The sequence below is a fragment of the Protomyctophum parallelum genome (genome assembly GCF_964188405.1).
Source record: "Protomyctophum parallelum genome assembly, chromosome: 6".
NCBI lineage: Eukaryota > Metazoa > Chordata > Actinopteri > Myctophiformes > Myctophidae > Protomyctophum > Protomyctophum parallelum.
The window spans coordinates 41,620,493-41,639,729 of NC_139701.1; the positions used below are offsets into that span (position 1 = coordinate 41,620,493).

General features: G+C 46.2%; 1 protein-coding gene across 1 annotated transcript in view; it reads left to right on the forward strand.

Annotated features, from left to right (window-relative positions):
• LOC310859969 (desmocollin 2-like protein) overlaps positions 1-14,282 on the forward strand; it is a gene marked incomplete at its 3' end in the record, with an annotated part of 32,104 nt that extends 17,822 nt beyond the window's left edge. The window contains exons 8-16 of the mRNA XM_083766736.1: positions 268-375; positions 2,265-2,407; positions 2,712-2,854; positions 4,320-4,577; positions 5,622-5,843; positions 7,067-7,176; positions 10,733-10,924; positions 11,728-11,892; positions 14,028-14,282. Coding sequence (XP_083622862.1) covers positions 268-375; positions 2,265-2,407; positions 2,712-2,854; positions 4,320-4,577; positions 5,622-5,843; positions 7,067-7,176; positions 10,733-10,924; positions 11,728-11,892; positions 14,028-14,282 — 1,596 coding nt within the window. The remainder of the gene's footprint in view (positions 1-267; positions 376-2,264; positions 2,408-2,711; positions 2,855-4,319; positions 4,578-5,621; positions 5,844-7,066; positions 7,177-10,732; positions 10,925-11,727; positions 11,893-14,027) is intronic.
• Between the last annotated feature and the right edge of the window lie 4,955 nt (positions 14,283-19,237).

The following is a 19,237-nucleotide window of genomic DNA, read 5'->3' on the forward strand; positions in this document are numbered from 1 at the left end:
GCTTACATTGTTTCCATTACATGTACCTGTATTTTTCATCCACAGAGTACTATAAGCTGTGATGAGTGACAGACAGAGATGGTCGGAGCAGGGCTGGAAAGTTACTAAGTGCATCTACTTAACCCGTTTAGACCTGAGGCCGAGTATTCTAGTATTCTAAACGTTTTCTGAAAAACACTATGTTTCCATGTCAGCAGTGCTCGACCCTTTCCATGTCAAGGAGCCCCAGAATAAGACCTAATCGTCATGTGTTGTCCTCTCATACAGCCTCTAGACCACGAGAAGGGCTCGGCGGTGATGCTGAAGGTGACGGCGCAGAACGAGGTTCCTCTGGTGGGGGCCGACGCCTCCGGCTGGATGTCCGTCGCCGTGGAGGTGAGCGTGGGGGGGGGGGGGGGGGATCGGGATAGATATCGTCCGTGGCCAATTCTATAGTTTTAATACACCACATTAGGAGTCCAAATAGTACTAGTGGTTCTCAAATGTTTTATTTGCAAGGAGACCACTAACTAACACTAACTAACTCTTGAGAGTGTACAAATGGTAAACCCGTAAGGGTCCATTTGGTTCCATTTGTACACTCTCAGGCCCCTTTTCCACCGGTTGGTTCCCAGTGGGAACCGGTTCAGTTCTTTTTGGTTCTTAGTCCATGAGCCAGAGCTCCAGAATTGAAACTATTATGAATTGAGTGGGCAAAACCATACCTATATTAGATTGTTCTCACCATTAAACTTCACCAATTGAGTACTTACACGAAGACAATGATTTATTGTATTACAAATTTTACATTTTTAAATATGCAAATGAGGCATTATGTAGGAAAATATGCAAAATAATCAAGAATTTGAAAAAGCTACTACTGTGGAAGGGTTATCATGTATTAATTTACTTGTATTGATCCTATAAACAATTTAACATAGGGTATAGTTTGCCCACCAATTTTTGAGCTCTGGCTCATGGACTAAAAACCAAAAAGAACTGAACCGGTTCCCATTGGGAACCAACCGGTGGAAAAGGGGCCTCAGAGTTACAGACCTGTAATGGTCTTCATGTGTTTGTGTATTCATTGTGTATGTCCGTGGCAAGAATTACATTTTTACGACAATGTCCACCAAAGGCCAGCATGGCGACCCCTGGCCGAGACGATACGATGTCTCCACGATATGCCGTTTCAGAGATATCATACAGCATATCGTGATACAGTGACTGCACATTCTATGATTTGCTATACCTTAATACCTTAATTTATACTTCTGCAGACCGACGGTTTTGTATTAAATAATACAGTATTTTGTTCTAAATGCTCTGTTTTTTCTTGTAGTTTCCGTTACTTTGTAGGTGGTTGTACTGTTACAGTAACTTAAAAAGTAACCATATAAACCGCACAAATAAATATTGCGATAATATCGTGTTTCGTGAATACCTGGATTGCCTGGAAAAACAATAAGGTGATATTTATATTTCTCCATATCGGCCCACGCCCCTCAGGTGATATTTATATTTCTCCATATCGGCCCACGCCCCTCAGGTGATATGTATATTTCTCCATATCGGCCCACCCCCTCTAAGGTGATATTTATATTTCTCCATATCGGCCCACCCCCTCTAAGGTGATATTTATATTTCTCCATATCGGCCCACCCCCTCTAAGGTGATATGTATATTTCTCATATCGGCCCACCCCCTCTAAGGTGATATTTACATTTCTCCATATCGGCCCACCCACCTCAGGTGATATGTATATGTCTCCATATCGGCCCACCCCCTCTAAGGTGATATGTATATGTCTCCATATCGGCCCACCCCCTCTAAGGTGATATTTATATGTCTCCATATCGGCCCACCCCCTCTAAGGTGATATGTATATTTCTCCATATCGGCCCACCCCCTCTAAGGTGATATGTATATGTCTCCATATCGGCCCACCCCCTCTAAGGTGATATTTACATTTCTCCATATCGGCCCACCCCCTCTAAGGTGATATGTATATGTCTCCATATCGGCCCACCCCCTCTAAGGTGATATTTACATTTCTCCATATCGGCCCACCCCCTCTAAGGTGATATTTATATGTCTCCATATCGGCCCACCCCCTCTAAGGTGATATGTATATTTCTCCATATCGGCCCACCCCCTCTAAGGTGATATGTATATGTCTCCATATCGGCCCACCCCCTCTAAGGTGATATTTATATGTCTCCATATCGGCCCACCCCCTCTAAGGTGATATTTACATGTCTCCATATCGGCCCACCCCCTCTAAGGTGAGCGTGTCTGACGTGGACGAGGGTCCAGAGTTCGTGCCTCCCAGCCTGCTGATCATGGTGAAGGAGAACACGCCCAACGGGACGCTGATCGGGACGTACGCCGCCATCGACCCCGAGACCCGGAGCTCCGCCAACATGACGTACGTTAACGGTGGTGGAAAGCAACTAACCCATTCTGACCTGAGATCAGATTAAAAAAATGTCTCCTACATCCCAACAGTTTTCTGAAAGAGCCATGTTTCTATGTCAGTCGTTCTTCGTGTGAACTGAGTGGTGTGTGTGTGTGTGTGTGTGTGTGTGTGTGTGTGTGTGTGTGTGTGTGTGTGTGTGTGTGTGTGTGTGTGTGTGTGTGCGTGTGTGCGTGTGTGCGTGTGTGCGTGCGTGCGTGCGTGCGTGCGTGCGTGCGTGCGTGCGTGCGTGCGTGCGTGCGTGCGTTGCGTATAGGTACTACAAGGTGCTGGACCCCGGCTCGTGGGTGGTCGTGTCTCCGAGCTCAGGAGAGCTGACGGTGGCGAACGTCATCGACATGGAGTCTCCCTTTGTGTTCAACAGCATGTACAACATCTCCATCAAGGCTGTGGACAGCAGTGAGTCTATAGAATAATAGAATATATATCCGAACCCATAGAGTTATATCATATCTGATCCAGTGGCTCTATATCACTGTTAACTCCTCCCACCCCCCCTGTGTGGTGTCTTCCCATTGGCTCTATATCACTGTTAACTCCTCCCACCCCCCTGTGTGGTGTCTTTCCAGTGGCTCTATATCACTGTTAACTCCTCCCACCCCCCTGTGTGGTGTCTTTCCAGTGGCTCTATATCACTGTTAACTCCTCCCACCCCCCCTGTGTAATGTGTCTTCCCATTGGCTCTATAGCACTGTTAACTCCTCCCACCCCCCCCTGTGTAACGTGTCTTTCCATTGGCTCTATATCACTGTTAACTCCTCCCACCCCCCCTGTGTGGTGTCTTTCCAGTGGCTCTATAGCACTGTTAACTCCTCCCACCCCCCTGTGTGGTGTCTTTCCAGTGGCTCTATATCACTGTTAACTCCTCCCACCCCCCTGTGTGGTGTCTTTCCAGTGGCTCTATAGCACTGTTAACTCCTCCCACCCCCCCTGTGTGGTGTCTTTCCAGTGGCTCTATAGCACTGTTAACTCCTCCCACCCCCCTGTGTGGTGTCTTTCCAGTGGCTCTATAGCACTGTTAACTCCTCCCACCCCCCTGTGTGGTGTCTTTCCAGTGGCTCTATAGCACTGTTAACTCCTCCCACCCCCCTGTGTGGTGTCTTTCCAGTGGCTCTATAGCACTGTTAACTCCTCCCACCCCCCTGTGTGGTGTCTTTCCAGTGGCTCTATAGCACTGTTAACTCCTCCCACCCCCCTGTGTGGTGTCTTTCCAGTGGCTCTATATCACTGTTAACTCCTCCCACCCCCCCTGTGTAATGTGTCTTCCCATTGGCTCTATATCACTGTTAACTCCTCCCACCCCCCTGTGTGGTGTCTTTCCAGTGGCTCTATATCACTGTTAACTCCTCCCACCCCCCCTGTGTGGTGTCTTTCCAGTGGCTCTATAGCACTGTTAACTCCTCCCACCCCCCCTGTGTGGTGTCTTTCCATTGGCTCTATAGCACTGTTAACTCCTCCCACCCCCCCTGTGTGGTGTCTTTCCAGTGGCTCTATAGCACTGTTAACTCCTCCCACCCCCCCTGTGTGGTGTCTTTCCAGTGGCTCTATATCACTGTTAACTCCTCCCACCCCTCTGTGTGGTGTCTTTCCAGTGGCTCTATAGCACTGTTAACTCCTCCCACCCCCCTGTGTGGTGTCTTTCCAGTGGCTCTATATCACTGTTAACTCCTCCCACCCCCCTGTGTGGTGTCTTTCCATTGGCTCTATATCACTGTTAACTCCTCCCACCCCCCTGTGTGGTGTCTTTCCATTGGCTCTATATCACTGTTAACTCCTCCCACCCCCCTGTGTGGTGTCTTTCCAGTGGCTCTATATCACTGTTAACTCCTCCCACCCCCCCTGTGTAACGTGTCTTCCCATATAGGCAACATGTCGGCCGTCGGCACGGTGACGCTGCTGATCGAGGACGTCAACGACAACGTCCCGGGGCTGGTGCTGCCCGCCACCGGAGGCGAGGGGGAAGAAGGGGGCGGGGCCCTGGTGGTGTGCGAGGAGGACGAGGGGAGGCGGGGCTCCGTGGCGCTCCACGCCACCGACGCCGACCAGTCGCCTTACTCCGCCCCCTTCCACTTCCAGCTGGGAGACGGCCACGACGGCAGGTGGACCGTCGTCCAGACCACCAGTGAGTACGGCATCCCTTTAACCCCTCCTGACCTGAGATCAGATTAATATACGAGGTTTCCACTGGACACACACTGGTCTGATTAACCCATCCCGTCAAGGACCACCAAAACTATATGTAATTGGACGCCGACCCCCATCGGGAAATATGTTGTTCCGTAGCTACAAGCTAATGAGCTTGTAGATCTGCTATTTTTCAATAGCTAAATTATAACATAATGTTTAAAACACCAAAAGTGGTTCCCGCCCCCAAAATGGGTTAAAGGTTTCATGGCATTCATCTTAATTTATTTTTATTTATCTGTTTATTTTTAGCTTGTGTGGTCGCGATTACGCCCACACAACCTGAACTTTGAACAATCCAGTGGATTTCTTTGTGGCCTGGGATTTTCTCTGTGTGTTCTGAAGCCTTTTGAGCTGCAATAAAAACAGGCAAAATGCCCTCAACAGTGACATCTGCTGGAAAATTCTTATGTCATACATGGGATTTGTGGACTGTTACATCACAGTCAGCAGGACAATCAGAGAACTTGTTTGAGCCAGAAAACCCCAGACCACAGAAAATCTACTGAATGTTAAAACAGAAAACCTAAAAAAATAAATAAGGAAACGTTTTTTTTTGGCTATCATTTTCGCGATCCCTTTAACACAATATATGCCAATTTCGAGATTTCCCGTATATATAGAGTTTAAGATTGCATTTGTGAAAAGAATAAAAATAAAAAATCAGCCCATGTAATCCATAGCTAGAGCCCGTTCAAGATTGACCGGTGTCTCAGGGCAAATTTGGAACGGTACTACGAGGCAGAGGAAAAAGTCCCTACCAGGAAGTGAAACATAATAATGTTTATTGTCCCAAAGGTTATTTGTAAAAAAAAAAACGACCACGCGTTTCCACGTGGATTCCTTCACAGGGAGTTGCAAGGTGGATCATAGAACGCCATCTAGTGGGAAACACTGAAAAACACAGTTGTCAGGGTACTGAGTTAACATTACATTTTGCTCACTATCGCCCCCTAATGCCCCCCCCCCCCCCACCCCCCAGACATATCGGCGCTGCTGATGCAGGCGGTGGACATGCCGCCGCAGACCTACGTGGTTCCCGTGCGGGTGAGCGACCTGCAGGGCCACGGCGAGGTGAAGGACGTGGCGGTGCGCGTGTGTCGCTGCCTGGGCGGAGTGTGCGTCTCCCAGCAGACCTCGGTGGCCCTGGGGGTGTGGGGGGTGCTGGCCATGCTGCTGGCCCTGCTTCTACTGCTGCTGCTCTGTGAGTACACGCACACACGCACGCACACGCACGTACGCACACACGTTCTGTGGCACGCACGCACGCACGCCAGTGTTGTTTTTGGCAGCAGATTTAGATTTTAGTTTTAGCCATAGTGTCTTGAATAGTTTTTTTTAAATTTAGTTTCAGTCACATTTTAAGTCACATGGAATGTTTTAGTGTTAGTCCGGTTTTAGTCGACCTAATCTACAGTTGATTTAGTCGACTCAAATGTATTTTGGTGGGCCTTGATGCCGTCGTAATGCCTGATTTTACACACAGCTTGTAGATCTGCTATTTTCAGCATGCAACCAAGTGTAAAATGGATCTCTTGTCCACTAGTCCCTTCCTAGTTTGCATCTTTTGACGAAATTGTCAGTATACTGTATTTAGTCTTAGTTTTAGTCATCGTAACATTTTTCGTCTTAGTTTTAGTCGACAAAAACAACACTGACGCATGCACGCACGCACGCACACACACATTAGTGCTGCACAATTAATCGAAAAAAAGGTTGAGATATAGATTCAAGAATCGTGCAGCACTCGCACGCACGCGCGCACGCACGGATGGACAATTGGCCCTCACAAGCCCAGTTAATACAAACGGCAACAGTCCCAGCTCTCATTCTATCCTATTCCTATCTAGCCTAGTCTAGCCAGCCTTGCCTTCTGGTCTAGATTGGTCGTTCACCAATCTGTCCCAGTTGGTTGTACGCATTCTCTATAGAAGTCTATGTAGGAGAGCCGCCATTGGACTGAAGCCCCATGAAGTGAACGCAGTTTGCGTAACTCTATCTATATCTAAGGCTCTGTCCTAGACCAGGAAATGTCTCTCGTTCCCCCCAGGCTTTCTTTTTTCTTTTTTTTGAGCCGAACACGGACGAAAATAAAAGCCTGGGTATCGAGGCTAATTCCTATTATCCTGTCTATATTTTATTGTACAGGTCAAAGTCGTACGATTTGTCACACACGTTAACGCAGTGAAATTTGACCCATCTCTTGGAGTGGTTGAGCCGCAGCCAAGGAGCGGTGAGCTGCAGCGTGGGCCACGCTCGGGAATCATTTTTTACAGTCTTTGGTATGACCCTGCCGGGGATCGAACCCCGACCTCCCAGTTTCAGGGCGGACACTCTAACCACTGAGGCCACTGAGCTGGTTATATTCTGTTTCTGTGCGTTTATATATTGTACATATTACAAGGTATATTCTACGTGTTTGTACAGGTATATTCTGCGTGTTTGCCTGCAACACCAAAGGAGATAAGATCTACCTGGAGGACACCAGCGGAGGCATGCTGCTCAAGTCCAACACCGAAGCGCCGGGAGAGGAAGTGGTGAGATCCCTCCTCTATACTCAGCTGTCTTTTCAGTCACACAGGCAGCGGCTGCAACACCGCCCCCTGCTGCAGGACCCTGAGATACTTTAAAGCTGCTATAGAGCGGCGCAGTCCCTCCCCCTTTCAGAACAACGAACGGCCCAGGAAATGAAATGCAATGCATTCTGACCATAGGATTTTCTTTAAGTATTTCTTTAAAGATGGTTACGCCGCGGACAAAGCCAACTGGGATCGTGACAAATCATGACAATGAACACAATATTTTGGGCCGATCAAATCATTAGAAAGAAGAAAATAAAGGCAGGAGACAACACTATTTGTTTTGTTTTTCTTCTTATAAATTATTTGATCGGCCCAAAACATTGTGTTCATTGTCATGATTTGTCACGATCCGAGTTGGCTTTGTCCGCGGCGTAACCGTCTTTAAATAAATACTTAAAGAAAATCCTATGGTCAGAATGCATTGCATTTCATTTCCTGGGCCACTCGTCGTTCTGAAAGGGGGAGGGACTGCGACGCTCTATAAGCAATAATAATGTCAACATTTTAATGACTTTCTTTTTTTTTTGCATTCAGACAGCCAGCAATGGGGTAGAACGCTCCCAAAAAAATCACACCTGTGTGAACTGAGTGGTGCAGATAGATAGTGTGGCAGCACCTATTAGCAGGCAACAGTGCAGCACTGTCTCTCTCTCTCTCTCTCTCTCTCTCTCTCTCTCTCTCTGTGTTGCACAACAGCGCCCCTACTGGTACTCATTAACATACTGGTGCTCATTAACCAACACATAGGTGAACACGGACATTGCTGTTCCTTGGCGTACTCAAAAACACAAGATTATGTTCAGGAAAGTAATTAATAAGTCGAAGTTAGCGGGAAGTAATTCTGCTTTCTTGACCAACGTAGCACCTCACGTGTTTCCTTTCCATCATCCCACAGCCAGTGATAGGCAGGTATTCCGCGTCTTACTGCCGGGGCCAATTCTCACTTAAATTAAAAAGCAAGTACTGTCCCATCAGTGAACTGCATGCCACGGGCATAACGCAGTCAGACGTTTAGTGTATTAGACAAAACGAAGCCGGGCTCTGGGAACATAACCTATATGCAGTGATTTGTTTTCCCACTATAGTGTCAGCCAGTGAAATGCTCAATCACTCCCCTCTGCCCACACTGTTGACTCCATGAATCTATATAGTTCGGCAGCCGACAGACTTATTTTTGTTTAACGTGGGAAATGTGGTATATAGTCTTTTTTTATTGGCCTAGGATATTGTCTATATACATGACTTTCATGAATCCCCTTGCTGACTGGCTGTTAGTATTGGGCATTTTCTTTCTTCATTAACATCCTATGGCAGGTAAAATTGTCAAAAGTGTCAAACTTTCCTTATGCTTTAAGTAGCATGTGACATGTCAAACTAGGGGGTTTTCATGACGGCCATAGACGTCATGGCAAATGTGATGAGGTCAGCACAGATGTGATGAGGTCAGCACATTTTGGGCAAGTGGCTATGGCTGTTTTTAGCCCAAGGAGTGTATTTTGTGCAAAACTAATGCTTGAAATGGATTTAGAATCATGAAAACCCCCTAGTTTGACATGTCACATGCTACTTAGCCCTGTAAGACCCAGCGTTGCTTTTCGGTAACATTCTTATTTGAATGAATTACTTAATTCTTTTTTCTGTTCTTTTTTCACCTAAACGTCATCAGTGATGTTCATTGCAATGCCATTGCAATGTCATTGGTCATGATATTTGCATATAAATACCCCCCACAGAGGCTGAAATTCACACAAATTAAAAATGTCTGGACTATAACCCTAATAAAAGTAAGTAAAATAATTGTAATATATGTTTTTTTGTGATCATTAGAATGTCTAGAACATGTTTTATTCATTATTGTGAAAGATATCCCCCAAATGTAAATTATTAATTTATTATATTATTATATATTTATTATAACATTTTCATCAAACTTATTATTATAAAAAATAAAATTACATATTTTTTTAACCTAAGTCCTAGTAGTACAAAATAGTATTAAGGTTGAAATCTCTTTTTTGCAAGTAGAAATATATCCGGGTCTTACAGGGTTAAAGCAAAAGGAAAGTTTGGCATTTTGGACATAGGATGTTAACATTAACATAGGATGTTAATGGTAGGGTCACAAGAAACCCCTATAAATAAATTGCCCAATAACGACAGCCGTTCAGCAAGTGGATTCATGAATATATGTATATAGGCCAATAAAAAAGACTATATACCAAATTTCAGACCCGTCCACCTCGACTGCCGGACTAACAGCGCTTGACCAGAACAGGGCAATTTACACAATTTAGGCATTTAGCAGACGCTCTTAATCCAGAGCGACTTACATTTAAGCAAGAACAAAAGCATGGGAATACATCACATAAAAGTATTTATCATGAAACATGCATAAGCTAAGAAAGTAACAGTGGAATATCTATATAATGAAACTATACATACACTATACACATAAACTATACATATTTACTACTATGCTATACATATGTACTATGGCGTGCTATGACTAAATACAATACAATTATAGTGCTGTCTACATAACATGCTATAAGTCTGTATCAAATGCTATCTAAGCCAACATAAATGCTATCTAAGGGGTTAGGGTAAGTGCTATGGGCCATGATGGAGTCTGAAAAGGTGGGTTTTCAGGCTACGGCGGAAGATTGGGAGTGATGCTGCAGTTCTGACTGCAATGGGAAGTGCATTCCACAGTTTTGGAGCCAGAAGGGAGAAGAGTTTGGGACGTGTGGAGCGTTGTCCCGGCGTTTTTAGTGAGGGTACTTCCAGCTTCCCTGCGTTGGCTGATCTGAGTGCGCGGGAGGGTTTGTAGGGTTCAATCATACTTGTAAGATATGGGGGAGCCATACCTTTGGTTGCTTTGAATGCCAGCATCAGAGTTTTGTATTCTGTGCGGGCAGCGACCGGGAGCCAGTGGAGGGAGCGGAGCAGGGGGGAGACATGTGAGAATTTTGGCTGGTTGAAGACCAAGCGAGCTGCTGCATTTTGGATCAGCTGGAGAGGCTTAAGTGCACATGCTGGTAGGCCAGTAAGGAGGGGCAAGCGCAAATGATGCTGTCTATATAGCCTAATGTATAATTGTAATATGTAATATAAGTGTTTGTGCCAAAAATAGCTGCGGCCTACAAGCTTACAACATGTCGCGTCGGAGACATGTTGTGAGCTTGCATCGTTCGACGGGAGCATACATACATTAGGCTTATTTGTGCCGACAGAGACGTTAAGTTGAGCGGGGAAAGTCTTATCCATAATTGGCCAAAACAGACACGTACACACACACACACACACACACACACACACACACACACACACACACACACACACACACACACACACACACACACACACACACACACACACACACACACACATACATACACACACACACACGCGCGCACACGCACACACAGAACAGAGGACAATGATTCCATAATTCATGTCCTACACTGTATTTATTTCCTTTTTTGTGTTCTCCCATTCAACCCGTTTACAGAAGTCCACCGACCTGTTCCTGATCCCGACGGCGGGCGGCGGCGTCGCCGACACGGTGGACGGTGGCTCGGTGAAGGGGGCGGGGCTCCCGGAAGAGCAGAAGAGCGTGCTGAGTCAGCCGAACGCGACCATGACTCGGCAGAACATGTACCAGACGACCTCCTCCTCCAGGAACCACTTCGCCAGCACACAGGTTAGAACACCACCACCATGACTCGGCAAAACCACTCCACCAGAACACAGGTTAGAACGTCCACCACCATGACTCAGCAGAACCACTATACCAGCACACAGGTTAGAACGTCCACCACCATGACTCAGCAGAACCACTCCACCAGAACACAGGTTAGAACGTCCACCACCATGACTCAGCAGAACCACTCCACCAGCACACAGGTTAGAACGTCCACCACCATGACTCAGCAGAACCACTCCACCAGCACACAGGTTAGAACACCACCACCATGACTCGGCAAAACCACTCCACCAGAACACAGGTTAGAACGTCCACCACCATGACTCAGCAGAACCACTATACCAGCACACAGGTTAGAACGTCCACCACCATGACTCAGCAGAACCACTCCACCAGAACACAGGTTAGAACACCACCACCATGACTCAGCAGAGCCACTTCACCAGAACACAGGTTAGAACAACACCACCATGACTCAGCAGAACCACTATACCAGAACACAGGTTAGAACAACACCACCATGACTCAGCAGAACCACTATACCAGAACACAGGTTAGAACAACACCACCATGACTCAGCAGAACCACTGCACCAGAACACAGGTTAGAACACCACCACCATGACTCAGCAGAACCACTATACCAGAACACAGGTGGTTTTACATCGTTCTGGTTTTCAGTTAAAACTTTGAATCATTCTTTTAAAGTTTTTTTTCCATGAGCCTACTTTAGCCGAGCCGACTCTAATTAACTGTAATGAACCCACCTGTATAACTAATTAACTGTAATGAACCCGGCAGGGTATGAACGGGTTCTATGGTTCTGGAGTTGGACTTGGAGGGGGGCTTGGAGGAGGAGGAGGGCTCTACAGAGGTTCAGCAGCCTACATGGACTCTCTGTACAACCGACAGAGTTACCTGTCTGCCCTGCACACCTGGGACACCAACGGACTGTACCTGGACAGGGTAAGAGTCCCCCCCCCCCCCCCATCATTTACCCAGGGTTTCTGGGTTGTGTAAAGCCATACCCGAGGATTTTTGAGCGGTGGCACACCGTCTCCCAACATGTGACTTTGTCTGTCTGTCTGTCTGTCTGTCGGTTCTGACATTTACATTTTTTAAGTCTGGAAATGACAGATTGATTCACTCAGTTAACGCAATCATTCCCGGGATTCCTTCAAAATAGGAGCTCTGAAGGGGCACGGTGGCACAGTTGGTAGTGCTGTCGCCTCACAGCTAGAAGGTCCTGGGTTCGATTCCCGCTGGGGGCGCTGTGGGTGCTGGCGGCGTGTTTCCTCCTCCGCGTCATCAGTGCCCATACCCGAAGGCGGGGTTGGCGAAAGGGCCTTTCTGTGTGGAGTTTGCATGTTCTCCCCGTGTCCCCTAGGGTAGATACCCTCACAAAAACATGCAGTAATCCTGGTCTCTAAACTGCCTCCCCCTGGCCAGCCGGGGCGCCTGATGGAGGGAAAAGGAACTGGTTGGAATAACGTGTTCCTTCCATGCGCTACGTCCAACCAGGGAAACTCCCCCCTGTCAGGTGTAAAGGAGCAACTTGGACACTCATGCATGAAGGAAGCATGAGTTAAGTCCGTTGCTCTCCCCAGGTTGGCGGAGGGTGTGTAGAGCCCAGGATCACATTAGATGATTGACACAGGGGTGAAAAATGGGTTACAAAATCGTGGGATAAAAAGTATATAGGAGCTCTGGGGTGCCGGGAAGACATGGCCGCTTTTACTCTGAACCGGATTTGACGGAACCTGTTTACCCATTCTGACCTGAGATCAGATTCATACGAGGTTTCCACTGGACGCACACTGGTCTGATTAACCCATTCTGACCTGAGATCAGATTCTAAAAATGTCAGTCGTTCTTCGATTCTTCAAAAATAGCAGACCTACAAGCTCGTAGTGCGCCACTCGGTGGCGCACTATGAGCTTGTAGATCTGCTATTTTTCAATAGCTAAAGCATAACATGATGCTAACACCAAAATGGGTTCCCGTTCAGAATGGGTTAACAAGTAAAAGTAGGGGGAAACACGCAAAACCAGGAGCTCAGAAACACTGAGCTGAACCATTACCCCCTTGATCTGAAACCCCAAGCTGAAAAATTTACGCCTAAACGTAACCTCAGTAGAACTATATGTCTAAACCTAACCTTATTCCTAAACCTCAGTACAACTATGGCTAACCTAACTGTATTCATAAACTTAAGTTCAGTCAAACTATGGCTAGACCTATAACTTTATTCCTAAACATAACCTCATATGTCAGAGATGCAATTATCCCTACCCAGAGAGGTCCTCTTTCCAGTGTGTGTGTGCGTGAGTGTGCGCGCGCGTGCGTGTGTGCATTTGTGTGTGACCTCACCTCAGCTGACACAGCAGAAACCCCCAAAAAGTGTTAATAGTGAAAGAGGAAGCGCCCCGAAAATGGCCATTTTCCATTACAAAGACTGTAGTCTTTACAAAGACTACAGAGTGTGCACTCACACTCACCCACCCAACCACACACCCACCCACACCCACACACACACACACACACACACACACACACACACAGGCAAATTAGCACTGCCATGAGGAGTTCTTGTAAGCGTTCTTCTCACAAAACAGCCACTTAAGTTTGGAGCACTTGAACTGCTAATGAACTGAACTCCACATAACCTCCCTTTGTTTCTGAAAACGATTATTATGATAGCAAACACAAAACCCTGCTTATTAAAAACTACGGTATGCTAATGTTCTCTCTCTCTTTCTCTACCTCCCTCCCTCTCTCTCTATATTCCTCCCTCTCTCTCTCTGTCTCTCTGTCTCCCCTCCTCTCACCCTCCCTCTCTCACTCTATCCTTCTCTCTGTCCCCCCTCTCTCTCTCCCTCTCCCCCTCCCCCTCTCTCTCTCCCCCTCCCTCTCTCTCCCTCCCTCTCTCTCTCCCCCTCCCTCTCTCTCTCCCCCTTCCCCCTGTCTCCCTCCCTCTCTCTCTCCCTCCCCCTCTCTCTCCCTCCCTCTCTCTCTCCCCCTCCCTCTCTCTCTCTCTCCCCCTCTCTCTCCCTCTCTCCCCCTCCCTCTCTCCTCCCCCCCCTCTCTCTCTCGCCTCTCAGAAGCTGGACTACTTCGGTGGCGAGTCGGAGGAGCGCTACGCGGCGGACGCGGTGCACCCGTACGGCTACGAGGGCGAGGGCTCGGCGGCCGGCTCGGTGGGCTGCTGCAGCGAGCTGGGGGCGCAGGACGACCTGGGCTTCCTGGACGACCTGGGGTCCAAGTTCAAGACGCTGGCTCACATCTGCATGGACAGCGGGGGGGACGAGGGGGGGGACGAGGAGGGGGACGAGGAGGGGGACGAGGCCCAGATATAGGGTCCCTCCGAGGGACGACGTTTTGAGACGAGGCCCGCAGCGAGGCCACGACGAACCTGGAGCCAGAGAGACAGACAGACACGCAACTGGGCTCGTTTAGAGTGGCTATGTGGGGAGCTTTGTGTGTCTGTGTGTACTCATTTGATTGGCTGAGCACCCCCGTATAGCGATGATTTGATTGGATGAGCACCCCCCCCCCCCCCTCCCCTCCCTGTAGCGATGTTTTTTGACTGACAGGACAATGTACGTATTGAGGATGCAAAAAGTGAGCACAGACAAGCGAGGACGGCAATTATTGTGATTGGCCGGAATGTGAATGAGGATGTGTGATGATAAGAGTGCCCCCTCGCTTAATTGTTGAGTGGTGCAACCACTCCTACAACCAGCAATGTCCGTGCGTATCTATCTATGTATCATGTATGTGTCTGTCATGAGCATGCGTATGTGACTTATTAGTACCAGTAGGGGGCGCCAGAAACATAGAGAGTGATAGTGATGTGCCTGCTGCCTGCAAATTTGAGAGAGAGAGAGAGGGAGGGAGAGAGAGGAGGGGGTGGGATGGGGGGGGGGGGGAATTGCAACACTCAGTTCCACAGGGACAAGCACCCGCCCCCCCCTTTCTCCGCCCCCTCATCATGACTGAGTGGCAAACACATTGAGCAGCATCATGGGGCATCGTTGGGAGTTTGGAAGCGCTGGTTGGAAATCACTCAACGGTCCTCCGTACCACCTGATTCTAAATGTCTCATAATGCAGGAGGCAGCAGGACATTGCATTTTTTTAAACGAGCGCTTCCAAACTTATATATAATTTGTATCCCACGACACAGGGCGAGGTAGTTTTAGAGACCAGGATTACTGTATGTTTTTTGTGAGGGTACCTACCGTAGGGGACACGGGGAGAACATGCAAACTCCACACATGAAAGGCCCTTTCGCCAACCCCGCCTCGGGTCTGGGCACTGATGACATGGAGGAGAGAACACGCCCCACAGCGCCCCCAGTGGGAATCGAACCCAGGACCTGTGAGGCTACAGCACTACTGACTGTGCCACCGTGCCCCAGCACGGAATCTCTTGACAGGAAGTAGCTCATAACATGTCTATGGTGGATTTTCATGAAACTAAAACGTTGCAGGTAGAAAGAGGATAAGTCAACTATTGAAGCTTTCCGTACAGCTGCAATGTTGGTGAGTTTACTGTCGTTTAACGCCTTTTGGGCGGGAACCCCTTTTGGTGTTAGCATCATGTTATGCTTTAGCTATTGAAAATTTTTTCGTTTCTTTTTTTTTAATCTTGAAAATGTGGCCCAAATGTTTGAATATATTCTTTCAGAGCGAACGTTTTTAGCTCAAATCTTTGCTTCTGGGGTACTTCTTAAATTTAAATTTAAGTTTAAATAAATTTAAGTTTAAATTTTAAACTTAAATTCTGCCCTGTAATGACATATTTTCAGATGGGGGTTGGCAGCCAAATACATATAATTTCTGGGGTTCTTGACATGAAATATTGAGAACCACTGATATAGAAATCTAATCTAATCTAATTGGGTTAATGCAATCATACTGTAGGTGTCTGAAATCTAGATCTTGTTCTTTTTTCAATGAATTGTGCAGCAACAGTTGAAATCCCTGCGCCTCGAGGGCACACACCACTGCCCTCTCATAATTAGGTACAGTAAATCATTATCCTAACAGCATCACATCCAGGAATGTGTTTCCAGCCCTATAGGCACGCTACAAAACATGTTTGAACTCAAATACGGTATAAAAGCTCACATACAGTCAGTACGCTGTGTCTGATAACCAGTGTGGTTTTCGTCGACTAAAAACTAAGACGAAAAAACAATTTTTCACTGACAAAAACTAAATGGAAACTACATGAAAATTAAGCTATAATGATGACTAAAACTGAGACTAAATATACTGACGATTTCGTCAACAAATAAAAACTAGACTAAAATGTTAGGAAAGGACTAGTGGACAAGAGATTCAGTCTAAGTCAATTTTACACTTGGTTGCATGCTGAAAATAGCCGATCACTAATGATAGCCGATTATGACAGCATCAAGGCCCGCCAAAATGCATTTTGTTTGACTAAATCAACTGTAGATTTAGTCGACTAAAATCTTATGATATTTGGTCCACTAAAACCAGACTCACTAAAACATTCCAGGTGACTAAAATGTGACTGAAACTAAATGAAAACTATTCAAGAGACTGACTAGTCTTTGTTAGAAATAAACGTATAGAAATATACGTCGAATTGTCTTCCTACACTGGCTCGTCAGTTTTGCTGCTTTCATTTGAGGTCTTCCAAGACATTAAAGTGAAACAGTTTTTGTTCTTTTATTTAAAAAAATGAAAATGCTGTTTTCTTCTCAAAGAAGTTGCAACACCCCCAAGCTTGGTACTTGTTCTTCCAACCAGCCTGCTATTGATGGGTTGATAGACTTCAAATGGTTTGAAAAGAAGTGCCGTTTAATAGATGAGCTGTTTATTTTAACCACAAGCCCTATTCTGGCAAACACATAGCAGATCTACAAAAGGTTGCATCTCTTATTTGTGGTTAACATTAGGAGGGGACCAAGTATAGGACCCTGGTAGACTCCAGTTATCTAAGTATATAGGGCTTAACATGGTTAAAATGCTGGCTCTTGAGGTGCTGTGGCTTGGGTGTAGTACCGAACGTTTCCACTAGGAGGGGGGGGGGGAGTATTGCTCCATCAGATTCCACCAGCATGGAGACAGTGAACAGCATGGTGCTGTTACAGCCGCTCTCCACCGGGGGGGGTTAGTGTCGAAGTGTCGAAGTGTCCTTGAGCAAGACACTGACTGAACCCCTAATTGCTCCCGTGCAGGTTGGTGCCTTGCATGGTTTCCCCCCCTCCATCGGTGTATGAATGTGTGTGAATGTGAATGATTGAACCGGCATCCTTCCAGTTGCTGCACCTACCTCCTGAGCAGTGGTGGAAGGTACATTTACTCAACTGCTGTACAATTTTGAGGTAATTGTTGTACTTTACTTTAGTATTTCCAAGTTCAATACTGTGTTGTTGTTTTTTTTTTAACTTCTACTCTACATCTCAGAGGTAAATATTGTACTTGAAATGGGACATTCTGCATAATAAGTACTTGCACTTGTGGTACTTTAAGTACATTTTGATACCAATACTTTAGTACTTTTACTCAAGGACATTTTTGTATTCCGGACTTTTACTTACTATATTATAGTATTTCTATATTGCAGTATTGATACTGAAGTAAAAAGAAAAAGGTGCTTTTTCCACCACTGTTCCTGAGCCACTGCTGCCCCATATATATATATATATATATAAGAATGTTTCTTCAGTGAAACAATGACTGACAACAGCGTCAATGGAGGACATGTCCATACTGGCTCCATTGCATGGTCTGGATAAGAACATACTGCTGATTATGTTTGGGAACCGCTGCGCTAACACACGGGGAGAGCGTCAGTGGCGTCATTTAGAGGGGCAGGTGAAAAAAAGGGCACCTTGTGCAGAGCATGGAACCGGCCGGTTTGGGGCCTAAATAATATATTAGAAGCTTTTTATCAAGAATTGATCAATGTCACCATGGTCCACATACTGTACAGTGTACACTGTACACATTTTATTTTCCTTTTTCTTTTTTTTTTAAAGAGCACATTGCCAAAAGGGCAGAGGGTGCTCTAGCACCCCCTAGTGTCTATTTGTGCACACCACTGGGCAGAGGGTGCTCTAGCACCCCCTAGTGTCTATTTGTGCACACCACTGGGCAGAGGGTGCTCTAGCACCCCCTAGTGTCTATTTGTGCACACCACTGGAGAGCGTGGTGGAAGAATGTTTCTTCAGTGCTTCATAAGGATGCATATTTCTCCATCCGGGCTTGCTGGTTCAGGAGAAATCAAGGAATATTTTGAATTAAAAAAAGCTGTTTGTGATTTTGCGTTCTTTCTAATTACCGTTCCACTGATAACACTGTGTTGTAATGAGGAAACTGTATAAAGATTTTATGTTTTTCAAACACGGCAATTATTCCAAATGATGAATGGCCTAACGCCTAAGTCGGAAACCTCATAACTCTTTTTTTTTTGGTTTTTGATTTATTTGTGCATAAATCAGTCCTATTGAACACCCTTTACGTCTGTGTTGTTTCGGAAATATTGAACCAATGGAAAGTAATAAAAAGTGCCTTGGACAAAACCTCTTAACTCCATTGGACCCTCAAAATGTCTGCTAAAGCACTAACTCCACCACCTCTCATGGAAGTAATTGACAATATATAAAGTTACAACACCAACTTTGATGTTGCAATCCAGCTCAGTGCATTTAAAAGAAAAGACATATTACTCTAAATAAAATACATACATTTAAGACATATTGCACAGTAAGTCCCTTTAGTCCATAAAGTGTCAAGTGTCAGAGTTCAAGTGTCAGTGTTTAGAGCTATGACTGCTCTGGGGTAGAAACTATTTTTCAGTCTGTTCGTCCTTGAATTGATAACCTTATAGCGCCTCCCTGAGGGCATAAGTTGCAGTAGATGATGACCTGGGTGGGATGGGTCCTTGAGGATGCTGTTGGCTCTCCTGCTACAATTGGGTGGATTTTGAAAGTGGTAAAACCCATGTGGTAATACATAGAATGGCCTCGCTCTGCGCCCTTTCGTATTATGGAAGCCGTATTGGCCCGTGTTGAACGCACACACATTATGGCATACGATGTTCCTGAATATTTTAGCATTGTGGGAGTGTCCATATGTTAATTATTTTCGCTTTGCGCAATTTGCTATTAAGCCCCTTGACCTACAAACACTCTAGTTTCAGTCGACTAAATATCATGTGAATTTAGTCGACTAAATCTACAGTTGATTTAGTCAACTAAAATGTGTTTTGTCTTGACGCCGTCGTAATGGCTGATTTTACTCTCACAGCATGTTTTCAGCATGCAACCAAGT